A 26,739-nucleotide genomic window follows, 5' to 3' on the forward strand; every position below is an offset into this window, starting at 1 on the left:
TTCTTTGAAAAATGTATAAATTAGATCTAGTCAAAGCGAAAAAAATGCTGCAACACACTATGAGTTACAGTAATTACAACTGCTTTACAACTTCTGCATGAAGTAGAGGTGAAAGCAAAGAATTTAAGCCACTAAAAACAGTGATTTGGAGGGAAGCTATCCATTTTTACCAGAACAGAATGGGTAAAGACAGTCTGGATCACTAAGTAAAACAAGTAAAAAAACCTGCTGGTTCAAAGCACTAGAAACTGTTTTTAATGCAAATCAGTATTTTGTTTTCATGTCTTGTTTAAGTGGGTATTTTCCAAAATAACTATGCAATAATACCATTTTGCTAAATTATGAAGACTTTGAAGACTTCTGAAGCATCAGCTTTTCCCTATCAGCATGCTAACAACTGGCATACTTGCAAAATACAGTCCTACATATAAAATGACCAAAGGAAGTTGGAAAAGGAAAAGGGAGATGACAGAAATTGAAATAAAAGATTAAACAAACTGGATATAGAGATTGTAAAAAGTTTTACTACATGAAACAACCAAGTGTCTCTAACCCCTAATCCTCTAATAACTTCCTATAGGCTAGCAAGAGACTTCTTGACCTGAAAAGGCTAGACACTTGTTATTACTGCAGATAATGTGGGAAGTCAACGGTGTAACCAATGATTTTGCAAACGTTTTTGGTTCATTTCCTTTTGAATTTTGAGTCCAACCAAACCATTGCTCGGAATCAGACATTCGCAAGAGAAAAAGTAAAACAGCATTCTAATGTACAGTGAAAATATTTTAAAAGGCGTAAGGTGTATGTACCTGAGGAAAATGAACATCCTCCATGCTGAAAATTAAAATCCTCACGTTTACTATAACAGATATGTTTCAGAAATACAACTAGCTCATACGTCTGTAAAAGCAATGCTCATATAATCCCATATCCTGCTCCGTGAAGACAACTGAATGAACATGTATGTACTTACTACAATTAAAAAATAAACAAATACATAAAAACTCTCTTTCTTAGAGGGACTGTATGAACCTTGTATGTATTAACCTCTTAGAAGACCAAGTATGAACCTTGTTCTGCATTGCATTGATACAGTCAAATGCAAAGTGAATGAAAGCTGAAAGCCAGTGCTGTACACGAAAATCCTTTACCTTACTGGTTTGTTCTCAGGGCCAATGTCTCTGAAGCCCATCTCCTCCAGTCTGCAGCGCCTGTACCGCTCATAGTGGCGTGCATGAGTCTGCTCTCTTAAGTCTTCCATATTTGTGCAAATAAGCATCTCACGAAGCTTCACAAAGTCACAGTGGTTCTCATTTTCCACTAATCAGTTACAAGAGGGAAATGTAATTATTACATACAAGTATATAAATTATCAATATGTATTTTAAATAGCATTGAGATCCTTTTATTTTGTTTACTAGCTATACTTCCAGGAAAAGGTACCTCTATTTGTTGTACCTCTTAGACTTCCCTGTAATTTCTAATACAGACATTGAAACACTAACTGTAAGTACCAGTAAACATGTTCCAATATGTCCTGATTTCCCATTTGAATTGAACAACAATCAAATTTCTCTCTTTTTTCCTCTTCTGTTCTGGCAACTATGAAATTTTAACATTTGGTAGCACTGGTGGCACTGCCACAATACTAACCTACCTAAATATTACACATACCACCTCACAACTTGATTCCAGGGATGCATCAGTGTTGAAACTACCACCAGTTACTGTAATTAAATATTAATTACTAAATTCCCTAAACTGTTTACTCAAAATACAATCTGTATGACATGAGTGGCTAATAACAGCCACTTTTAAAATTAGTGAATTCTACAATTTAAAAATAAAAAAAATATATAAAAACATAAAAACACCTTTGAGAATTCAGTTACCTTGTACGATGCCCCAAGGGTACTGACGAGCTTTCACCATTTTGTTTCCAATTTTCACCTCTTCTGTGCTTCCTACTACAGCAAATGGCAAGTGACCCTGTAAAAGTCACACCGACACGGCCTTATCTCTCCATGTTCTTAGGTCAGAACTGAAAAGCAAACACTTTGAAAATAAACTGGGGGGGGGAACGATGGACACACGACACAACACCATTTCAGAAGAAGGCAGTTTTGAGCCAAACCCTTCAAACTTTGAAGGGATCTTCTTTGCTAGGCAACCCACTCATTCAAAAGTTACACTGACAAAGCCAGGAGGAGTGACTGGTAGACCAGACGGCTGTGCTGCCATTCGGAGGAACCCGTCAGGCTGGAGAAATGGGCTGACAGGAACCTGGTGATGTTCAAGCAAAGGAAATGCCAAGTCTTGTTCCTCAGGAACAACCCCATGCTCCAGCAGATGCTGAGAGCTGCCTGTCTGGAAAGCCTCTTGGCAGAAACAGACATGGAGATCCTGGTGGACAACAGGTGGAACCTGACCCAGCAGGTCTGCCCTTACAGCAAAGTAGGCCAACACCATCCCAGGCTGAATCAGGAAGAGCATCACCAGTAAATAAATGTCTCTGCCACTCTCATTTGTACCCAACCAGAGCTTGAATCAGCAGCATCAGCCAGGAGACAATCACAGGTCTGGACCTGAGATGCTGTTACTGCTATGGGCTCTGCCAAGTGACCAGAAATACAGGACTGGGTGCTGCCTGTCTGGGTGCCGACCTGCTAAAACTGACCTAATAAAAAACTGTCACTAACTGGGAAAAAATCTTTAGAAAAGCATGACACTGCCTAAATATCAGAAAACAACCTCTGCCCACAGAAGGCTCTGTTTCTGAATGATGTTCAGAGTCCCTGGCACAAGGGGTGGAGGCTGGGGCTGCAGAGCCATATACTTCCACATCTCAGTTCCTCCTTCCTGCTTTCAAACTTGAGTACATGCTGGGATAAGATACAAACATATGCAGATGAACAGTAGACACAGGCAGAGTTCTCAAAATACTCCAGTCTAGCTTTACAAGCTTGGTTTAACCTGGCGCGTACCACTGGGACAATCTGAAAGCACAGCAGTAAAAAAAGCCTAAAGTATATCTGGTTTAGTAATTCCCAAAGATAATTTGTCCTTATTTGGAAGGACAGCAACAGATAAAAGGAAAAGGCAAGTGGAAAAAAAAAAAATTGAAATCATAAAGACCAGAGAAAACTGAAGAAGTGAGGCATTTTAGTATCTCCCATAACAGATGTAAGATAACTTTCACTTTAGAAAAGAGCAAATCCAATCTGTCCACTAATGCTAGTAATTATGTTTTAATTATCCAGAAACTAGGAAAAGTATTTCTGAGAGAGATCCTCTTTTCTGTTACTGAGCCAGAAAAGAAAATGTCTCCTAAAACAAGCAACATCAACAGCAGAGGGACAAGATGACAAGATGACTGGGGGGAGGGAGGGCAGGGGAAGCCCAAAAACACAGGAACTTTTTAAGGACAGGAAAAATAAGTATCAAACTTGCTGCACAAACCCATAAGCCTCAGAATAATCATGGAAGAATGGGCATGAATCATCACTAGAGAGTGATGCTTTAATACTGAAATATCAGTGCCATTTACTTACATTCATGACGGTATTAACTTGAGACACGGTTTCATCATCAGTTGGGAACTGGTATATCTGGACATCGTTGCTAACTAATTCACTCATGAGTTTGTTCTTGAACTTCTGCAGTTCTGTTTTCAAAATGCTGTCTGCTTTGCTTATAATTGGTATAATGTTCACCTGTTAATGACACACATTATATGGAATGTGTAAGCCTTCAGTTTTGAGATGACAACTTTTATCACCGTAATTGTTTGGTGATAAGCTCTTCAAAACTTTCCCCTCAGTCTAAACTTTCCCATCAATATCTGATGAGTTTCAACAATAACCAAAGAAAGCTTCACAAACCATAAAAAGAATTATTCATTGGCATCATCTTAACAAAATAATGACACATTATCTAATATATTCCCTCATAATTGCCTCTGAGAAAAGAAGAAGGAGGCATACCTCATACAGTGGAGTACTCAAAGAAAAGATCATCAACGTCTACCTACTACCAAAATGATATTAAGTATTTATATCTCTGTTAAAAATGGATTTTTTTTTTTTAGTTTATAGCACTGGAGGACGTAGTTTGGGTGTTAAATGAAAGTTGAGAGTTTAAATGCACACAGAAAAGGAAGCTTAACACCAAGCTCTGCCAACCCCTCAGCCTCTTCCCTGGGCTCACCCATTTCAGGTACAACATCCTGTTCATCTCACCACTGTCACCCACAGCTCTTACTCTAGCCCCTAACACAGCAGTGAGTTTCACAAGCATCTGCTGAGGGCAGGAATGACTGAGATTGAATAATCAATCTTGCCTACAAGTTTTTACAGTAATTATTCAGAATTCAGCACGCAATCCTTCTGCTGTAAAGTGCCCTCTTTGCTAAAATGGTTATGACAGTAAGTCAGTATTTTTAAGAATAATTTGGCACCTATTCTCTTCCTATTATCACGTCCAAAGCAGGCACTTTTCCTAACAAGCTCCAAAGAATTAAAGTCAACGTCCAAAATTCTGGTGAAACAATACAAACAATTCTTCCAGATTTCAGAAGATTTGAGAGCTTTGCATACTTTCTTGATTATAGATACCAAAAAAAAGGAGGAAGAAACTCTCCCCAGTATATACAAACACATTCTTTTCATTGTTCTAACTATTCTGTCTGAATGGAAATTCCTAAGCATGGAATTTCAAATCCCAATTCAGTAATTTCTTCTGAGACCGTAAGACAAAAAGACTTAAAAAAAAAAAAAAAAAAGACTGAACTGTGTCAAGAGGAGAGAAAAAAAAGTAATAAGTACTAAATCAAATAAACAACCCTCCTAGAAACATAGCTGATTATGCTCACAAGTGCTTGCAAGGCAGGTATGTGTAAGTCCTAGCACGTCAATATTTCAGGAATATTTCAGGAAAACAAATCTTGTGCTCTCCCCCTAACTCTGCACAAAACAAATGGTGTTTCAATTTCAGAAAAAAAAAAAAAAAATCTCTCAAAATCAGTATCAACAAAACCAGCATTGTTTTTCTTAAACTAGAAGTTTCTCGTCCTCACTTGTTTTATTTTCCTGCCCCTGGGGCTCTTCCCTTCCCAGTTTCTTCTAGTGCAAATGCCTTATTTACAATTTAAAAGCTCGATCCAGGTGAGGCAATTCTGAGATTCAATGTTGTGAAATAAGTCTTCTCAATGTCTTAAGCAAAATTTCAGAAAGATGAAAGTATACCAACAATGTACAACTTCTAAGACTACGGCACAGCATATGCAGCCTAAGCACATATGCTGTAAAACATCCAAAATCAAAATGCTTTATTTTTTATTTTTGGTAACTGAATTAACTTAAAATTGAATAAACGAGAGAAACTTAGAGCTCCAGCGAAATTAGTCGAGGTATGTCGATTTAGGTTTTCCACTGTGTAGCTTTCAAAATGGACGGGAGAGAATCCTTGAACTGAAATTAACCTTGATGCTGTCTTCTGAACACAAACCACTCACACCTAGGAGGGACTGGCTGGACAAAGAAAGGCAGAGGAAGACTGCTGTGGAGGCAGGTAACAAAAGAAAGCAAGATCACCGCAAACTGATTCCAGCTATCAATATTGATGTTAAATCACACCTGTCATTAAAATTTAAAAGCAGTACTACTCTGACTTTAGATAAGCAACAGAAACAGTTATTTTTTCTTAATCTGTTAAGCAAGATTTATTTCTGCTTGTAGCACTTAAGGTTTTCTTGATTATTAGTATCTCAGCACTTTCATCCAAGAACAACATGAAATGAAAGCACACACCTGTACTAACAGGAGGCTTAAAGGGTTTTGATTTGGACCACGTCCAGATGTGCCCCAACTCCCAGTGCTCCCTTCTACACCTGCTGCTCACTTGGACACCAACTGACTCCTTCCAGCTTTCTCCACTGCTACAACTCCCACTACTACAAAACTGAATTTTGCTAGAAGGCTATAAGCCATTAATACAAAATCACTTTAATCCTGCATTTAAAAAAAAAATCTACATCTGCAACTAAAGCAGCAGTCCAGATCTTCCCCATGCCTGCAGCTGCTCTCTTCCAGGCAGAACTAAAATTAGTGCAGCTGTCCAAGGAGCCAGATACTTTTCGGCTTGATCAGTTCCCTAACCAAGCAAAAATCTTTAGCTTTCAGTTTAAATCAGTTCCTTCATCCAGGGAACTGGCTGCTGAACGAACTTAAGCATGCACACCGTGAAGAAGTAACTGATACTGCTACATTCAATAGCAATGCAGAACCAAGATTAACTAAAATGACCATACAAAGTCACCAGGATAAAGGTTAAATTTTACCCATGCACTTAACTTCCCTGTTTGCTAGAACCAAATTTAGCCTTTTTTGATCATCACTCTGTCTGAAATACAAAGTATCACTTTTTTTCCCCATTTCCCTATTGTTCTAAATTAGGATTTCACGTAACACCTTGCAGATTCATTTAACTATATTGGTAGGTGTCTTCAGGTTAAGATGTACACTTAAGGCTCACACACAAACAGTAAAAACGGCGTAAAATTAAAGCACAAAGGAAAAGGCAATAGGAACAGAAAAAACACCGAAGTTTTCAAATTTCGTAACATTTCAACAGTTAATGGATAATTTCTGTCTTCTACCAAATGATATAATACTTCTTAAGATGGCTTAAATATTTAGCTTCATCCAATTCATACAAGCAGGAAGAATCTTAAGAATCTAGAAAGTACAAGTAAACACACTAGGAAATACTATTTTAAAGTTTTCCACAGAAATCAAGATGTAAGTTTAAAACATTAATGCAGTGTATTGTATAAAAATCAGGCTAGCAAGGTGCTCTGCTCATGGCACTTGCCTATCCAGTTATATTTAATAAGGTTCTTCACAGTCTGCAAAGCTTTTTATACGCCAACATTTCAGCAGCCCCAAATTTCAACAGTGTACTAAAATCAAACTTTATTAGAAGGATTACAGCACTCATGGGTGGTACCCTGTCCAATCACTTTAAGATGTTAACGGTTCAGTAAAAGAACACTTAAATTTATTTTCTTTTTCAAACCTTGCTGTTTCTCATTTTTAAACTTGTCCTAAAGAGGATGTCTCTCTCTGTCTTTCTGATCTGTAAATAACTAGGTGACGAACCTCAAACTGCCTGCTGAACTAATTGGTTCTGAACTTAAGGTACACCAGTACCAAAAAAACACCCTAAAAACAAACACACAGATATAGAATTAAGATGTGGTAACACATCCACAAGCTGCAAGATGATTCGAAAAATATGACAAATCCTTACAACTGCTTCAAAGTCTTACCTTGCTGTCAAGACTTTTCATGGTTAACAAATCTAGTGTTTTTAAGGAATGGCCTGTAGGTGAGATGAAATAGAGGCAGGCATGGATGCGAGTATCATGGTAGCTAAACAAAGAACGTTTAACTTTCAGTTCCTCCTGGAGATAGGCTTCAAATTGGGCATCTATATAATCCACTATTGGCTGATAGCTGCAAGAAATAAAATAAAATTTAGCAATCAGATATTACCTACTCCTAAGCTAAGCAAGGCTAAGAAAGGAATTCCTCTTGTATTCTTTTGTGGATTTTCACTTTACAATTAAACAGCATGCCTATATATCTACATAATACATCAGAAAATTAAATGTACCGAGTGATCCTAATTTCTGAGAGACTGCTCAAAAATTAATCGTGCACCTAATATAGATAATATATTCTCTAGCTACTACTAGTGAAAAAAAAAAAAAAGCTATGTAAAGTTACTTTTGCTTATTATCAGTCTTCCCAAGTGATGTATTATAAACTTCATCAATCAAGCTGTGCAACTGCAGGACTCTTAGATACAGGAAAGGTGCAAGAAACTCTTTAGACACAATACAAGAAAAGAAAGAACATGCAATTACCAGTACCAAGAAATAGGACTTCCAGTATCTTCTGAAGATGAAGTACTGTACATGAGAGAGCTCTTAATAAACAAAAATTGAAAAGGAGGAACGTGAGAGAAGAATGAAAATCTGATTTGCAATTTAAGTACAGTTTAAGTAAACTTTACCCTACTTAAAACATGACTGTAATCTGCTTTCAAGAAGAAAGTGTTGCTGGACACACTAGCAGCATGCCCTCACAGTTCTGCTGCTACAAAAAGTTTGTAAACTAGATCAAATGTGATCAAAACTCAGAAGTAGTTGTTGTATCCAAAATTAACAAAGAAGGGTTAAAAGGCAGCTTCCTACAATACAACACGCATCAACACCAGTATCTATACTAATATCCACTTATATCCACTTACATCACATTCATCCAAGTCTCTAGAAGTAGCTCTTTTCCTTATCATATCATAGGAAAGAGATCTCATGACAATCATAACGTGGCTCTCTAACCTTCATTTATAATCACCACCTTTTAGGCGCTCATATCGCACAAAGGACTGCTAGAACTCATTACAATTAAGGTGAAAGAAAATTTGCTGAAGTGTAGTTCAATATTTTTAAATCTTCAATTCATAAAAGCAGAGACTCAAAAACAAGTTCTGAAAAAAACTAGCATTGTACCTCTACATCTTTTAGTTTAGCTGTCCAACAGAAGAACAAATACCTTCAGGAATCCATGTGATGTTCCTTCCAGTCTGACATCTTTAATATACACCAATAATTAAAACAAACAAACAAAAAAGAAAAACCACTATAGATATATTCTGTATAATGTACTGTACCTGATAACCTAGTTGGTTGTTTAAATAGTACCCCTGTAGGCCTTCTCCCTTCCACCCCAAAAGAAACTCTAGTCATTATCGCACATTTTATTTACACGTATTTATAAAATACTGTATCATAAAGAGGGAGCAGAGTTCAGCTGATTTCTCAACCTGTTTCCTAGACAAGAAGAACAACATGCCTGCTTTGGTGTACAGAGAAAACAGTTAACCAAGTATTTGGAATGTACGTTAAGAAAAATATTTACCACAAAGCAAGGAGAAAAATCAAACTGGAATTGAAGACCAAGACTTCTGCTCACCATGGAAACAAGACAACACTTACCTATCTTCTTTGTTTATCTGGTCACCAAAGCCCACGGTATTTACAATGGTTAGTTTCAAACGAACATTGCTTTCATGGAGTTCGTATGTCTGGGCTCGAAGTCTTACATTTGGCTGAAAATGAGTTGACACAGGGTCATCAAAACTGGTGTTAAACAGACTGTCTATTAAGGTCGACTTCCCAGTTCCAGTTTCTCCTGAGGTTGAACAGAAGGGGTGGGGTAGAAATTGTGCACATCAAATACCTGCTAAGTATATAAAGTGTTATTGCAACAACTTGACAAATTTGTCAAAAAATTGTCAACTAATTTCTCTAAACAGAACAGTTGCCTACATTCCCTTTTTTACAATGAGCACTAAATATCTTTTGTTCAATTTTTATCCTACAAGCAGGAGATGGGTACTACTTACCTGCTGATGAGGAATAAGCAGAATGGCCCAAACACTTTAGTGATTTTTTTTAAAGTACAAAAAAATATCCAATTGAAATGCTAACTATAAAAACAAAGGATTTATACAAATGAGTAAAGTTGGAGCAAGAGTGGAATTATAGTTCGTGTTTAATATTAAAGAAAAAGCTAAACATTGCAAACGGATTTAAATTTCAGTCACTTCCTTAGGAGAGGGATAGTTTGCAACCAAAACCTTAAAAACTCCATGTATTACTTACCAATACAAAGAATGTTGAAGCAGAAGCCCTGCTTGATGGATTTGTTAACCAGCTGATCAGGTAAACTATCAAAACCGACATGACCAGACAAGGGTAAGGATCGATAGCCATCATTTTGCTATTAAATAAAATAAAATATTGAAATATGTATTAAATATTAATGACATGGCTTTAAATTAATAAAATATTGAAAAATGTATTAGCAAAGTGAGTTGCAAAGCAATTAGTAAGGGCAACAAAAGAACTCTGGTAGTAAGCTAGCACTTACAATTTACAAGGAACCAAGAAAAGCAAAAGTTCAGAAAAAAAAATCCATCAAGTCAACTTTATCCTATGACTTGAGAAAATACTTGGACTTACTTCACGACTATTTGCAGTGTAAAAATGAAGACCATGTTTTAGAAAAAAAAAAAAAAAAAGAATGAAATAAAGCAGACAAGCCCAACTAAAAATGTAAATTGAAAACCATAGACAGAACAGTAGATTATAGACGATTTGCTCTTAGAAATTAAGAAAAAAGCGTTTTAAAGCAACTTAACAGGCAGATTTCAAAAAAGGGACCATAATCACAGGAAGGTATATGGTAACTACATTCTGAGTAACTGGTACAGCAATTATTATTTATATAAAATAGCACCTTACCTACACACCAAAACTCTAATAAATATTATTAGAAATGTCTAGAGGAGCACACTCAGTTTAAAATGTTAGGAATCCTGCATCACAACACCAAGGCATTGCCCATATTAAAAATGCCTAAGATTAAAAGGAAGTATCTTGGTTCATACATACAAACTGTGTTTTTAAAGAACCATTCCATATCAAATGTGTAAAAAGCGACAGGTCCATACTATTCTGTCTCTTCTGCTTCCAATCCACATGCCATTAGTGGTCCTGGGAACACGTGCATAGCCAACAGCAGAAACATCCTCATTTAACACTTATAAGCTCCACAGAGTGCCATCTTTTATAACAGGTATGCATAGAAAGTTTCAGACTTTGTCTTGCTAAAAGTATGTGGCCATCACTTACAGCAAATATGTACCCTCTCATTTTGCACAGGACTTCTCGTGTGGGACTACTGACTGTACTATCTCCAATTTTAGACTGATATAGCCAGATAACTCCATTTAGACTAATATAACGACGAAAAATATGAGTAAGCAAAGGGTGCAGTTTTAAGAGAAATAAAATAAACATTCATTCAAAACACATCTGAACACAAAATTCCACAAGGTATTCTACTATATGGAAATTACTATTAAAAGGGGCAGAGAAGTGTTGACGACTGCAGCATCCTAATCATTTAAAGACAAGTATCCAAGACAAGCCAAGTTCAGTGTGACAGACAGGGAGCAATCACACTTACACAGTCTAACACTCAAACAACCCCTGTCACCACCAAAATAAGCTCTCCTAAAGCCAGCCATTAGGTCTCCACACCCAAAGACAGTACAAGAGGCTCAGCATAACTGCAGAAGGGAGCCCTTTCATGTGTCACCAGCCCAAATCCAAATTCTGTCCGGCTACCCTCAAAATCACTGCCTATTCATTTGTTACTCTCCACAAAAAACAAACAAACAAACAAACAAATAAAAACACTAGAGCAAGAAGAACCGAATTTCATTCAAGTCCACTTGAATTTCCATGGGCAAAGCAACAAAAGCCACAACCTTACCGATCATTTCCAAAGGTTATTAGAAATACTGCATCACCCACAATACATGAGGACAGGATTAAAAACTGCGTAGACATAGAAAACCAGTCTTTCAGCTGTGTCTGCTATACTGGCTAGGTGGGAAAACGGATGGCAGGAGTCCTCATAGCCATTGCCTCCATAAATTTCATTTCCAAAAGGAAGAAAGAGATTAATTGCAATCTAGCAATTCAGCTCAAATGTATCGTTTTCTGGGAATAAAACTAAAAAATAGTTAGTTATTCCACTATTATACTGGCTGTTTATCTCAAAATTTATCAGCATTTCTGTGAAACAGAGGACAAAGGGAAATAACAAAATTGCAAAACAAGGTGCCTTCTCTGTGCTGAGCTTAAAAAACTATGGCTGTTTATAACAATGTGGATTTATCACTATTTAAAAATTTATATTGGAGGTCTAAGATGCTCAATTTATTTGTATTTCGGAGTTCCTCCCAAAGATAATTCTTATGGATATGTATTTCAGTCAGGAAAGTGAGTAAAAATTTCTGCGATAGGTACTGATGCATTTGTCAAGATATTCTTAGACATTTCAAATTCAATATTTTAAAAATACCACGTTTATGTCTTTCTTTGGTACATAAAAGTTAATTTAATGACACCACACTGCTAGGAGTGAAAATTAAAACCGTTTTTCTGGATATGTAAACATATAGAAGTGTATCGCAAGTGCTCTGTCGGTTCAGATGAAACCTTGACACCAGACAGAAAAACCCTGGTAAGCTGTAAAAGCAGATTACAACCCCAGGAGCTTAAATGAACCTCCCCGACACAACAGCAGTGTTTTACACACGGCCATCTCCAGCCCTGGGCTAGGAGAGGGAGGCAAGCCAGCCACGTCATCTTTACTCTGAGTATAGGGTAAAGCTGTTAGCTGAGACGATAAAAGGAAAGGCCACAAGAACACGAAGCTCATGCACCCCTTAATGACGAGATCACTCTTCCCAGTTCTTTCTGCCAGAGGTAATGACTTTGTAAAGCAACAAACCACCACCATCTCCACCCCAAACCTCGCACATCGCCAACTCCACACGGCCTGGCAATGAGAACATCAGCAGGAGGACGTCTATAACCACCAGCTACGTGACTGCAGGACTGGCAAGCAGGGGAGAGTACTACTTATACCCGTCATGAGAACGTGCTTAAACGTCTTGCTCAAGTGTTTTAACGTTTTAAAAAGAAGATTGACAAGCTGAAGGAGGATCAGAAAAGGAAAAGTCGTGGTCTATGGAAATCACTTTTGCAGACAGACAGTAAGAAGCACAACCTAATTAAGTCGTTCCAAAAAAAGTGGGCAGAGTTGACTTGATTACAATGCCTACAATGGGAAGACTTCTGGCAGGATGCACACACACACACACACAAAAACAAAACAAAACAAAACAAAAATCTATATTAATAGTAAAATTTGAAGAAAAGCTAGAAACAAAGATTCAGCATCTATTTCTATTTTTAAATATGCATAATTTTTTTTAAGGATTTTAACTGCTCCTAAATTGTTCAGAGAGCTGTCCTAAGACAATTGATTTTCCAGGAACCAGTTTCACCAAAAACGTCCCAGTAAAAGCTCTTAATTTAGGCTGTTAAACTTCCAAGAAATATTGTGTAGTTCAACTGGGCCAAAGCCTCAGCCATGCCGATATAGAAGACCTTGTATCCTTCAATGTCCGTTCTCCATGAGGCAAACATGACAGCACTGAGGCCTACGGTCCTGATTTGGAGACCTGCCTCCCTCCAAGCTAATATTAAAAATAAATAAAAAATGGGTCTCAGACTATATGTAGGTCTCCTATATAAGCCTCCTGCAGAACCAGATGCGCAGCCCAACCATATAATCATGGGCAAAGACCACTGAAAAGCACCCTCTGAAGCGTGAGGGAAAATAGAAGTAGATGCCGGCCAGCCAGGCCCGTAACACCACACGGGCGGGCGGCACGACGGGAACAGAAAGGAAACCTTGGCAAAATAACGCAGAAGGAAGGGAACCAAAAACATATGGGAGGTAGAAAAATACAGAAAGAAAAGTCTATGGAGATGCAGAGTAAGAAAGGAAATACATTAAAATCACACAGAATGAATACATTGGCCTATTCTATAAAACCAAAAGCAAGTCAAGTATGAAACAACACATTCCAAAAACTTTCCATAGGAAAAAAAGTATTGGCCAAAAGACACTTCAATGAAAACTCATTTGACTAATTTAACTCACAGTTATCAAGTAATTTATTCAATATGACAAAAATTGTAGGCAGTTTTTTAGGGATTGGTCCAAAATACCATGAGCTCAGAATTCTCCTAGCAGCCCTTGCAAATGACTTTTTACATGTTATTTTGTTGTACCTACAATTTTTTTTTCTAACCCACTTTAACACACAAGACAGATTATGTTGCCTTAAATAATAGGTTGCCACAGTATTTCCTTGATGCACACATATATATGTCTGATTCTATTTACATATATGTATATATGGAAATATCTTAGAAGGAACTTTAAAGAAAAAAAAGTGACATTTGTGTCCTAAGCTTCTGTCTGAAAAGACTTGAGGCAGTGCAGAATCTCTACAAATGCCCTGAAATCCCCTGGGCCAAGTAGAGGAAAAAGTTGTAGCCTCCTCAGCAAAGAACAGGAGGCACAGCATGCAGGCTGTTACTGGAGAGAATTGCTGGACTGTATTTTAAGGTACTTAGGAACAAACAAGCAAAAATGCAGAAATACCTTGCTCATTTTTCAGTTGTGAGGAGGTGAGTTCACAGACAGCAACGTATGCATTTGCAAACACCGCAAAGGCCTCTCTTCACCAGCACATGATTGAGTAACCTGAAAATCCAGCACATGCTGTACCTGTTCCTCCTTTGCTGAAGGTAAGGAGAAAAACAAAGGGACCGAAATCTGCCGTTGCCCTCTGAGATGACCACGATAAGGCAAAATACTCAGCATTAACACCGTGACTGCTGTCACTTCTGAAGATTTATGCTGGTCTGGCTGTGCTGGCGCAGCTGTGTGTGCTGCAGCTGTAGCACTGGGTTTCTCTCCTGGAGAGCAGCAATTCAGTCTCTGCATACAAGCCAGAGCCCTCGACCACAGCCACCCTGATGCAGACCTTGCTTGTCCTCATGAGAAAGTGCTGGTCCTGGATGTGAGAATGGCAGCTGCTATCTGCAGGCATCTGACTGCAGCAGGGCCTTCTCTTTCGCCTCCTTTTAAATTAGTCAATGGCAAGCATTGTGTGCTGTTGTATGGCAGCAATAGCTGCCAGAACTTTCCCAGAAGTCAAAATTTCAAGAATTGGAAGTACTGAATGCTTGCATCTCAGACGTTGTGTAGCCTGATTGTAAATAGATTTACAGGGTAAGGTCAGGCTGCATTCTGGGAGTGATTTTGCATTTCTTTTGTGAAAGGACTGAAAACAAAATCCTTCCCACAACACAGTAAGAAATACTTTAACAATTACACAGCGTGTGTGAAACTAGAAAATCTTATTTGATGTCAGTCTCTGTTACTTATAAAGCTAGGACTAAATCACTCCCCTCCCTTACAGACCTATCTTACACCTCTGGTTTTAGTTTTCTCCTCTGTGAAGCTTTCCATCTCCACGCATCCCTCAGCAGATCTAGGGAAGCCTCAAGTCCCACTCTCACTCACTTTAGCTGGTTTACCGCCTCTCTCTGCACTCTTCACGCAAACATTAATCAACAAAAGCATCTTGTAATGTTTCTTAAACCTCAGCTCTTAGGCTTTTCTTCTTTCCGGCCTCCTCCAGCAAGAGCCAGCCCGTGAAGCAGTGACTCTCAGTGTCGCTATATTGATGGATGGATGTATGGAGAGAAAAAGCTAGCATGAAATTAATGCATCACACTACATCATACCGCCACTCGAGAGGATTTATCCGTGCCTTAACGACAGTATCTGTGAAATGCACCTCTCCAAACATGAACTCTGACGGAAAGCAATCTACGCTCAACAGCCAAGTCTTGGGCAAGCGGGGGAACATGAACAAAGCCCCTTCATTCCCCAGCTGAAGGTTAGCTGGAGCTGGGTGGATGGCTCTGACAATAGCAGGATGAATAATTCTTTCAGCACCAGGAGCAAGGGTAGACCGGGTCCTCCTTTAGCCCCTGCTTCTACGCCGCCCCTTGGGTTATGTCACAGAGAGACAGGGAGGAAAACTGGCTGGGATGCAAGCTGCTCCAAGGAAAGAAAACTTCAAAAGAGCGGTGGCCTGGATAGGAGCTGCTCCAAGGGACGAAAATGTCCAAGGAGTGGTGGCCGCTCTCCATTCCTCCAGCTCCCACACAAGCTGTGCCGCGTACCAGAGGCCAGCAGCATGGCACCAGGACGAAGCCAATAACCACTGAGACAGGTCCTTCACCTGCCCACCACCACAAGACACAAGACCAGCTGAAAACCACTCTTCTTTCCCCAAACAACCCAAATCCCCCTGCCCTTAGCAATTCCTAGAACCGCTCTGCGCTGTCACCAGGCATGCAGTGAGGCACGGCTGCAGGCACACAGAAACCCGTGTGTCTCCCCCAAAACGGGGAGCGATGCTGCAGCCCTTGGGAGCCCAGGGGCCGCCAGCTGAGCCCCCACCGAGCTCCTCCAGCCCTCCTCTTCCACCCCCCGGCAAATTTCGGCTGCCAGGGGCACCGCGGCGGGGACTTACCGGCTGCCGGCCGGCACGGGGGGCGGCCATGGCCCCAAAAGGAGGGGACGGAGAGAAGAAGGAGGGAAGAGGAGAGGGGAATGAAGGATGGCAACCCCCTGCCGGGGCTGGGACCCAGGGCAGGCGGCGCCCAACGGGCGGAGCGGCGGCCGGGGGGCGGAGGGGGAGAGCGGGCGGCTCTATGGGGGAACCCGCCCCGCTCCCTCCCGGCCGGAGGAGGGGCTGGGGAAGCCGGGCTCCGCCGCGCCCTCGTGAGCAGCAGCAGCAGCAGGAGGAGAAAGGAGAAAAGGAGGAGGAGGAGGATGTGAGATGAGATGGCGGAGCCCGGCGAGCTGCGGCAGGAGGCGGTGGTGCGGTTCCTGCGGGAGCGGGGCGGGCGGGCGCGCAACGCCGAGCTGCTGGAGCATTTCGGCGGCTGGCTCAGCCCCGCCGAGCCCGGGCAGCGAGCCGCAGCCCGGCAGCGCTTCAAGGAGCTGGTCAACGCCGTGGCCACTGTCCGCCCGGAGCCCGGCACCGGGGCCAAGTACGTGCATCTCCGCCGCCGCTTCTGCGAGCCGCCCTCCCCCAGGGCACCACCACCACCACCACCACCAGCAGCAGCACCACCTCCTCCTGCTCCTGCTCCTGATCCAGCGAAGGGGGATGAAGAGGAGGAGGAGGAGGCTGCCCGGGGCTCCCCCGGGGGCCGCAGGAGCCTGCGGGGCGGCTCGCCCCAGCTGAAGCGCGGCGCCGGGCGCGGCCGCGACTCGGACAGCGGCTCGGTGGCCTCGTCGTCGGCCGAGGAGGAGGGCAGCGCGGCGGGGTCGGTGGCGCTGGACCCGCTGGAGCACGCCTGGATGCTGTCGGCCTCGGACGGGCGGTGGGAGAGCCTGGAGGGGCTGCTGAGCTGCGAGCCGGCGCTGTGCTGCAAGCGGGACTTCATCAGCGGCTTCACGGCGCTGCACTGGGCGGCCAAGCACGGGCGGCAGGAGCTGCTGGCCACCTTGGTCAACTTCGCCCAGAGGCACCGGCTGCCCGTGGACATCAACGCCCGCACCAGCGGCGGGCACACGGCGCTGCACATCGCCGCCATGCACGGCCACACCGAGGTGGTGAAGCTGCTGGTGGGCGCCTACGACGCCGACGTGGACATCCGCGACTACAGCGGGCGCAAGGCCGCGCAGTACCTGCAGCAGGGCACCTCCGGCGACATGCGGAGCCTGGTGGGGGCCCTGGACGACGAGGAGGAGGAGGAGGAGGAGGAAGGGGCCGCCGGCAACGGGAGCGGGCGCTGGAGGCTCTCCAAGGTGTTGCCGTCCAACCTGATGAGCTACCGGCTCTCCCACCACCACCACCACCACCATCATCACCACAGCGCCGGGGAGGAAGCCGAGGGCACTGACGGGGCGGCGGTGCCGGGCAAGGGCAAGGAGATGACCAGGAAAGCCTCCGGCAGCGGGAGGATGAAGCCGCGGCTTAACAAGATCCGCTTCAGGACTCAGATCATCCACAACACGCCCTCCTTCCGCGGGGACACCGAGGAGGAAGAGCAGGAGGAGAAATCCCTGAAAGCCTCGTTCAAGCTCAGGCCGAAGTCCAACGTCTTTGGATAGGGCCGGGGAGCAGGAGGTCGGGGAGGTGGGCGCACGGACCAGCGACCCCGGGGTGTAGCGTGGAAGGGGAGGCAGCTGCAGGCGGGGGCTCCTCCGGACTCTCGTGTGCTCTGGGGAGATGGGTCCCGAGCATCTTGCTTTAACCCTCGGTGCAGCAGGGCTCAGGTGGCTGCCAAGGAGGCAGCTGCCTCGACTGGGCCCTCGGCGCTGAAACGAGGGGCAGTCGGGTGCGTTGAGAAACGCTGGGGTGTCTGAAAGCTGTGCTCCTTCCTCTCTGAAGGCAGACTTCTGGGTCAGAAACCCGTGTCCGTAAATCCTAGGATTAGCGAGTTGACCGGGGGAGAGGAAAATGCAAACGTTCTGCTCTTATATTATCAGCTGGTACTATAAACTCCTTACATCTTGCTGTGTAAGAACACCACCTCAGTAATACGCGAGTATATTGTAAGTTTCTTTTTAACAGCAATACCACCTGGCACAGCACAGACTTGGGTACCCGAAGTGAGACCGTAGATAAGTTTCCAGTCAGAATCCAAGTTTCAGTCCAGCAAAGACCTGAGCCTGTGTTAACTGTGTGCGCTGAGAATTGCCTGATTTAACATTGTGAATATCAAAGGAAAAAAAAATTGCACTGCAAGCAGTGAACAAAGTTAACCATGTGCTGAGGTCTCTGCTGTCTGAGGTACTACTGAACTCGCTCATCACTGTTGTAATACTGATAGAAAATAACGCGAGTGAAGAGTCTTTTATATAGTTGGTGTCTTACGTTTTGTCTTAGGCAAAGCAGTTTTGTTTTAATCACTGTGAATTCTCAAGTGCCAGACCTAGCGCAGTTCCGTTTATTCAGTCTGGTCAAGTCTTGTTCATGTTTGTGTAACTGGCTGCATTTAAAATCAAAAAAATTGTGCTGTATGTGTTACATGTGAAAGTCATTCTCTTTTAGAAAAGAGCACCGACACCATTGCATGCAATCTGCCTGAAACTGATGTGGTCCTGTAATGTAATAGGTACAGGTCCGTGTTTGCTAGAAACTTAGGTGCCAATCCCTTCAACTTACTTTGTGGAAAAATAGAAGGTAGGGAGAAAAAGGGGGAGAGGGGGTACAAGGTGAATAACCAGAACCCTGAAGCTTTATCCCCATTTATATTGCTCAGTAAAAGCCAAATAATGACATATTTTAGTTAAGTGGCAGCAATGGTGTTTGAGTTCTTTTAAACTTGTATTTCTAGAGAAGTAATAACTAAGGCTTTGAACATCGTGTCTGTCTGCTAAAGCTTTCTGAAACCTTGAATAATTTTTTCTCTGCTTTAAAGGTAGCAATTCCAGAGTGATCTGGGAGGGTTTCCTTGAGAGTGAGGTATTGAGCTGCCCCTGGATCCTGAATGCTGCTCCAGGTAGAAGTCACCCGTGCTTAGATGTTAAGGTACTGCCAATCTCAAGGCAACGCTTGTCAGAGCATGTTTCAGGTTGGCTTCCTCAGAATGTTTGTGCGTGTCTGTCAGGCAACGAATGGAAAGTCGGTAGACTTTGACTGGTTTCAGTCCAAATTTGAGACACTGATTAAGTGCGTGCCACAAGCTCTAGAACACTTCACAGGGAAACTGCTGCTGGGAGTTGTGCACTTTCAAGGTAACAGCTGTCTGTAGCTGTTGCTGGTGGTTTACTTTATTTTAGAGACAGAGGAAGGGAGTGGTAGCAATTCATCAGTTTCAGACTTCCCATGCACATGGATTACCAGTATCTGCACTTTGTGTCAAAACCTAATAAATAACAGTATTTGATAGGCATGCAAGCAACACTTAACTGTTTCTAGGAAAAGTTACATGGAAGAAAAATTGAATCTGGAGAGGTGCTGGTCATTACTTTCATGCAAAAAGACTAAAAATTATGCAGAGGTTCAGCTTTAGTTTATAAAGTATAGCTATAATAGAGATTTCATGTGCCTTCATTTTGGGTTGGTTGCTACAAATGCGCTGGATATAGTCAGTTTTGCAAAGCACTTTGTCTTTACATCTGTGGGACAGGACCAAAAATTTTTTCCCCGGCCCTTCCTGTTTAAACTGTCAATTCATACAACTATTGGGTGTCTGAAAGGGGAAAAAAATTACACGTATTATTCTTCAGAGCTAATTCTTCTGTAGCAGAGGAGAGAATTAAACACTTAAAATTTAAACTTCATTCACTACAGAAGATAAATAGCTTTTTAGCCTTCTGCAAAAAGGTTTTCAATTGGACACGAGTCCTCTTCAGCGTGGCATTTTCTGGACTGTGCACATTCCATTCAACTACTTCCAAATCTTATTAAAGTAACTTTCTGCTTTTAGAGTTTATAATTCTTACACGTGAACGGTTGGGTCAAGTGTTTCTCTCTTCACATGCAAATAGCAAAGAATTGCACAGAATTACTGAAACTTAGCTAGCTGTTGGGGTTTGGGGAAATGAGTCGAGGACTTCCACGCCTTGGGATTTGGAATATGAAACCCTTTGGATTTTAAAAGACTAACTGGAACGTAGTTTTATCTTGCGTAATACAGTAGAACTTGGTAATTACTAAGAGAATTTGGCAAGTGGTAAGAAGACACATCATTGTAACTCATTGCTTGAACTGTCAAAGTAAAACTCTTGGTCCACTCATATGGTCTCGTCAACTAGAGAGACCTCACTTTAATGGTCCAAAGGTCTTCGCGAGGTGGGGTGCGATGACACCAAGTCCAAACCCTAAAAAAATGGTACCATTGGCGTTAGAGATATTTTTGACAGATGGCTGTATAACCACTAGTGTATATTTGTGCTATGGGACTAAAGCACTTTGATTTCACATTATGACTTGTCACATTCCACACAGTTACTTTTTATAACATGAGCTAAAACTGAAGTTTTCGTTTGGAGATAGGAAAGACTTGATGCCCTGTTTAAGAATATTTACAGTCTAAAGGTACTCTTTAGTCAAGTATTTTTGGATACACTGCCTAGAAAGATGTGAATTTGAAATAAAGTTGTATGGTACAGAAAACTGGAGCACTTACTGGTGTCTTTTTAATAGTACACTTGAGGTTCCTGAATGTGTTTGTTTACTTTCTGTGATAGTGTGTAAGGCAGCAAGGCTGTAATGTAAACAGTTGATATCTTTTATTGTATCTTAACGCTTGAAATATTTTAGAGGCCCGGAAGCCCGTCAGTTTTTATTAATACCGCTTTTTATGGGTGTCTTTCTCAATGGTTATGAGTTAAGGATCTGTAAATTTTAGTTTTACCGAAATAAAAAGAGCCCATGAATTGTTCATGCTTGGATCTACTTTTGTACTTAGCTACGTACTTAGGGGCTGCTGGCGTGTTGGCTGGTAAAACTATGCCTTGTTTTGGATTTTCTGCTATCGTGAAGAGGTCTGATACTGGCTAACACTACAGAAAGAAAAAGATGGGAAAAAGATAGTGGAGTTGCTTGAAAGGCAGTAACGCTCCTCCTTAGCAGTCACCCTCCGATAACTCATGTCAAAGTAAATGAAGACACAACAGGGTTTCTGCAGAGAAGTATGTCTAAATAAGGGCCTGGGAGAGTGGTGTTGCTTGACTTAAAATAGCACCCTGACCTTATTTCTGTGCAATTAAAAATCTCTGACTCTGAGAAGACTTAATACTAGTTTTTGCCAGTATGTAAAGGTCAATACCTGATTAAAAAAGGTTTAGGATTAAGGCTTTTTGTAATGTCTGAACTACAACCAGCAGCTTCTCTGTAGGGAAGTATGACGGCAGTACCACATGGATTTTGGTCTACCTAAATATCCTTTGAACTTGCTGCCTCACTTAAACATATTTTAAGACTAGTGGGCCTCATGCTGCCAATAAATCCTTTGAGAGCCATCCAAATTTATGGTCAGACTGAAAAAAGACTCCGCTGTTGCTGAGGATTACAGGTTGATGAGGATGCGAGCGGCTCCAAGCCAAGCAACCCCAGATCAGTGGTTTGGAGACGTGAGTGAGAGGAGGACGGAGGGGAGGTGTTCCCAGGAGCTCAGGGGAGAACGGGGCCATGCAGGAAGCAGCTGAGGTTATGGGGACAGAGCGAGGACGTGAGCTTTGCTGGTCATGCAATGGCTTGAGGAGCTGGTCAGAAAGCTCTGTGATAAACATACATCCCTTCTGCTACACAGTAATGCTGGGAGAGACGACTCGCTGAGGGCTCAAATGTAAATTAATGTCTCATGTGAAGTATTTTGGTTGGTCCTCTTACCCTTGTTTCCTAGTGTAGCTAGTACTGTTTGCAAGAAGTACAAACAACTCTTCTGTTGAGCGTAGCTACAGCTGTTGAGTCTCTGAACATCAGCTTGGTCCCACTTTAGATTTCTCACTGGGAGAGCAGCCCTTCGGTATTGCATTGTTATCTTCCTTTCCCATTGACTGGAAAGGAAGGGTAAGGGGACTGCAGTCCTGACTTACTGTGCCTATTTGGGTTGCATGAGCCTGAAGACATTAGAACAAACTTTGGAGACTTCATCCAGAAAAACGATGAGTTTGGTTATGCATTTTGGTGCTTAGTTGGTTGTTTTTTCCCTCAAGTTGAGGCGAAAAAAGTATATATTGCTATTTTTTTATTCCCCTGAATGTTAAGGGCAGGGAAGAAGTTGTAGATTAATATTAGGGTTTGGGAGAGCTGCTAGCTGTTCAATTTGGGTTAAATTATTAACAGTTTGTGGAGAGAACTGGAACATGACTTTCCATTTTCGGAGTTGTTACAGTGAAACATCTTATCTTCACGTTTTGCATCTGTTCCAGAACTTATCTTGTCTCACTCTTCAGTTTAGCCAAAATCAGTGCTGATGTGTCCTAATTATGCACGTTACTGGAAAAACTGAGCCAAGCTACCAGGTTTTGTTTGTTTTTAATACAACTTTTGTCTATTTTAACATAACTTTGTTTCATTAAAAGGCATTTTACGAACCTATGGTAGCAATGTCAAGCGGCAGCAGCACTAGTCAATAAAGTTGGGTCTCTGCGTGTATCCACATCAGTGCCAGTAAGTCATCAAGGCTGTTGCTGTCGGCCCAAAGCAGACAGCCTATAGCATGCTCACTCATTCCTGTTCATGAAAAGTAAGTTTGGAAACTTAAATGTCCCTAGCCACCAAAATAATTGAGTTGGCTGGGTTGTTTCTAGACCTAGCCTTACCTGTAGATGAAACACTGGGATTTTCCTCAGTAGTTTTCCCCTGGAGCTAGAGGCCTTTCGCTTTTGCTAGGTGTCTCTTGAGCTCCACTGCTTATTTCACTCTGTGGTTCCCCAGAGCACCTGAGAAATTGGTGGCAGAGTGGGCAGGAGTAGTGGATTCATTCCTCTTCTTGAAGCTGGAGGGGTGGGTGTTCTTGGGTGGAGGTTTTTTTGGGGTGGGTGATTATTTTTTGTGTGTGTGTGTGTGTGGTTGTGGTTGGTTTGTGGTTTTTGTTTTTTTCTTTCTTTCAGGAAAGAGATGAAGGATATCAGCAGATTTGTTGGGGCACAGAGATCCCGTGAGACAGTTCATATTAAGGAGGTGCTGTCCATGTTGCTACTTTGATTGCAGAACAACAAAATGAGTTACGCAGGTTATAAAGATGTCTTCTGTTCACTGAACATAAACTTGTTTGAAATAAGAAAACCTCAAAATTCCAGAAAATATGTTAGTGACACTTGAACAAATAACAGCATTTCTATTTTCTATTTCTTTGCCTTTTTACCTATCACATACCATCTTACCACAGGTACATCTTACAGAAATAACTGTGTTAACTTGGGAGCTTGTAATTAAAGGGTTGCAGCTAGGCCCTGCTGGTTCAGCTGCCTCCTACAGCAGCACCGTTAGCTACCATTCTCACACTTCTGCCTCTTGAAGCTTCCCCTTCATCGCAGATGGGCTGGGTGGAACAGACTGCAGGCATCGCAGCTGCACGGCGTGGGTTGTGGCAGTGGCGAATCTCAAGGCTTCTGAAGCTGCTAGAAGTGCTTCCCTCGATGGGGATGGGAGCAGAGATGCTACGTCACGTCATCTGCCTCTGACATTTGCACAGGTATTACACTTGTATGTGAACAAATGGCTGGAAATGGCTGCATTAGGCTTTTCTTTTTTAACCTGGAATTATCTTACCTTCAAATTCTCACAGCCATCTCCCAGGATATCCACTGACAATAAAATTAGCCGTGATAAAACCAGTGTCTTTTATGGTGGGTCCTAAAATGGGAGTTCTGCTTAGCCAGAGGGCCCACCCCATCCTCCTGTGCAGACGAGTTCCTTTCAGTAGCTGTCTAGATGAATTCAGATTTGGGAAAGCTTTGCCTCAGCTCCTGTTAAAAATAGAAGACTGTGACTTTAAAGATGACTAATCATTTTGAAAGTTCACTTCCCTACACACCCTTCAAACCGAACGCCTGAGGTAAAGAAGAAGGGGGGGAAAAAAAAGTAACGCGTCTCAAGCATGCCAGCACACACAGTGACTAAGCAGTACAGGGCAGCAGCTTCTTTTTTAATCCCTGAATGATTTTAGCGTTCCCCATTCCACAATAGCATTCTTCATTGAAACCTGTGTCAGGTTTCAATGCCACTGACCTCTATAGGAAGCACTCCTGGCTTTCATGGGTCAGTAATGATGAATTACCTGCTCAGAAAATAGTGCTGTTATGTTTTTTAAAGTATAGCACCTTCCCTTGGCTGAAAGAAGTGGCAGGAAGACTTTGGAGATGGATTTGATTTTTATTTTTTTTCCCCCGGTGATCTTTTTAAAAAGGAATTGATACCATAAGGTATGGATTTGTTGACATCACCATGACTTATGGTCCTTTATGGCCTTGTGAACATCTCGCCTACTCCCTTGATTTGAGGTGGAGTGAAAAGACAAGGAAGTGATGTTAAGGGAGTGGAATCTGATCAGCTGGGAGCAGAGGAAATGTATTAGGCTGTCAAACTTCTGCTGATAACATTGCTACTGCTAGTTCTAGAGTGGTATTGCCAAATCACAATTGGTATCTCAAAATATCAGGTGCTGTCCAAACATGAGAAAAGATGCTGCTCCTGACCCTAGAATCTCTGCAGCCTACTCAAACAGGGATCAAATATGCAAAATAGATCATATATCTATATATACATTAAATAAATAAATAAATAAATAAGAAAAGAAAAGCCATACCACTTTTGGCTAGATGTTTTGCTGCTTTTCCCCTCGTGCCTTACTATGACTCTCCTGGGAGCCAGTCAGTCAATTCTTTTACAAATCTTTTAGCATATTTGGAGTTAATGAGATTTCAAATAGCATGAAGGGGATATCAGTAGCCTAAATCTCCAAACTAACATGCTTAAAGCCTAATTTAAACAATGCAGCTGAATTTGGCTTAACCTGGTTTAATATGCTAATGAAGAAACTTAAGCCCAGCTTGGTCAAAGAACATATGTGAAAATCATCAGTGCATTTCCAGAGTATGACCACAAAACTGGTGAAAAGTCCTTCACTGACAGCTTGGATTTAGGTCCCAGGCTTGACACTTAGCTGCCCCAGTAATGAGTGCTATGGAAAAATCTATTTTGTGTGTTCCTACACTAGCGCTTACAAAACAAGTCAGGGAAAAAAAAATATATAGGTGTTGAAAACTTGACATCATGTTTCTTCTACAAAGGATGAAGAAAATAAAGGAGATGATGCTTGAATTTGCTCCTGTTTCCAAAATAGGAGCAGTAGTAACAGTAAATGTTCTGTCAGTCCCCATTTTTCCCTTCTGTAACGAGCTTCTAGAAAGCACACCCTGGAAGTTCCTCATTAACAGCGTGTATGTTCACATCTGATGGGGCTTTTATAAAAACTCACCATAATTGTTTGGGCCACCTGGCAGTTTTCCTTCTGCTTGGATAGATTTACCCATCCTTTTCATTTTTAATTGTTCCTGTTGGCACTGTACCTCATGGCCAGCATGGAACTAGGATGGCATTAAAAGTGCTTCAAAATTACAGTGAAGAAAGGTGTACTGACAACTTTGAGAAAGGGGGGAGTGAATACCTGCGTTTCAGGCTAGTTAGGAGGTCCCAGGAGGCACTGAAGAGTTTCCACCCAGTGGTCTACCTGTACAAACAGAAATGTGGACACTGAGATCAGCTCATTGTTCTACACCCTCCTAGTATTTCTAATTTCATCCCATAGTTTCTGTGAGATTGTCGCAAGGATCCCTTGACAAGCCAGAAGGGAAAAGGAAGAGGTGCTGAGATGGAGTGGTACTGCGGTAAGAAAGGCTCAGGCACCTCTGTTCTGCCACCAACACTGCCACTGCAAGTGCTGCAGGACAGAAGAAGCTTTTGGCCCAGTCTGCTGATAGCTCGCTATGTTTTTCCTCATATATTTTCTACGTGTTATATAACAGTAGTCATGGCCACAGGGTAGGGATGCTAGATGTTTTGATTTTTGCTTTACTTACACTCACTCACTATTGAAATTTGGTCTAATTTTGTGGCATCATTTTAACCACATATCACCCAAGGATCTCACTAACCTTGCTGCTTTTTGATTTGGGGAATGTGAGAAGAAAAGTGCCAACTGTTCTGGGATCCTCGGGTTCCTATGTTTCATCATAACATCGGTGTTACCCTACCGATACCCAGCATTTCCAGATTCTCCACAGGCACTACAGAATTGCTTTCACTTCACACGTAAGAATGTGAAACACTGCAGTAAAATGTATCCCACCAAATGTCATAAGCCTGAGGAAATGAGAGGCACACAAGCGTGCAGGTTGTCTCAGTTAACACAGGAAGGGTGTGAACAAGTAGGAAACGTTAACTTGTTCTGTACTTAGAAAAGAAGTAAGCTGTTCTACCAAATTCTCGGTAAATATTCAATCCTAGAATCTCAAATATGGAATTCACGTGGGATTCAAATGTTTGCTAATTTTAGACTTTTTGAGTAACATCTCTAAATAGTCGCAGTTTCTTCACTCCCATGAATAACTTTGCATTTGCTACAGTCGTCTCCTGCCTTCCCCCCTCCACCCTGTGGCTTACGATGACAATGTGGCAATTCATGAATGA

General features: G+C 41.9%; 2 protein-coding genes across 7 annotated transcripts in view; one reads left to right on the plus strand and one right to left on the minus strand.

Annotated features, from left to right (window-relative positions):
- Positions 1-16,202, minus strand: part of SEPTIN10 (septin 10) — a 28,474-nt gene extending 12,272 nt beyond the window's left edge. For 3 of the 6 annotated variants that reach the window (XM_032184387.1, XM_032184371.1, XM_032184413.1), the window contains exons 1-7: positions 16,111-16,202; positions 9,731-9,848; positions 9,062-9,257; positions 7,328-7,514; positions 3,552-3,713; positions 1,893-1,989; positions 1,152-1,320 (exon numbers count right to left, since the gene is read on the minus strand). In XM_032184387.1, the coding sequence (XP_032040278.1) occupies positions 1,152-1,320; positions 1,893-1,989; positions 3,552-3,713; positions 7,328-7,514; positions 9,062-9,257; positions 9,731-9,848; positions 16,111-16,140 (959 nt within the window). In that variant the 5' untranslated portion in view covers positions 16,141-16,202. Of the gene's footprint in view, positions 1-1,151; positions 1,321-1,892; positions 1,990-3,551; positions 3,714-7,327; positions 7,515-7,927; positions 7,990-9,061; positions 9,258-9,730; positions 9,849-14,162; positions 14,539-16,110 lie in introns of those variants that run through there. The other 3 variants (XM_032184377.1, XM_032184404.1, XM_032184394.1) reach the window with 3 other exon arrangements.
- Positions 16,203-16,404: 202 nt separating this feature from the next.
- On the plus strand, positions 16,405-20,983 carry SOWAHC (sosondowah ankyrin repeat domain family member C). The gene is made up of 2 exons (XM_032202071.1): positions 16,405-16,703; positions 16,749-20,983. Exons 1-2 carry the CDS (start codon positions 16,425-16,427, stop codon positions 17,700-17,702), a joined length of 1,233 nt encoding a protein of 410 aa, XP_032057962.1. The 5' UTR covers positions 16,405-16,424; the 3' UTR covers positions 17,703-20,983.
- The last annotated feature ends 5,756 nt before the right edge of the window (positions 20,984-26,739 follow it).

The sequence above is a fragment of the Aythya fuligula genome, chromosome 1 (assembly GCF_009819795.1).
Source record: "Aythya fuligula isolate bAytFul2 chromosome 1, bAytFul2.pri, whole genome shotgun sequence".
Lineage (NCBI taxonomy): Eukaryota > Metazoa > Chordata > Aves > Anseriformes > Anatidae > Aythya > Aythya fuligula.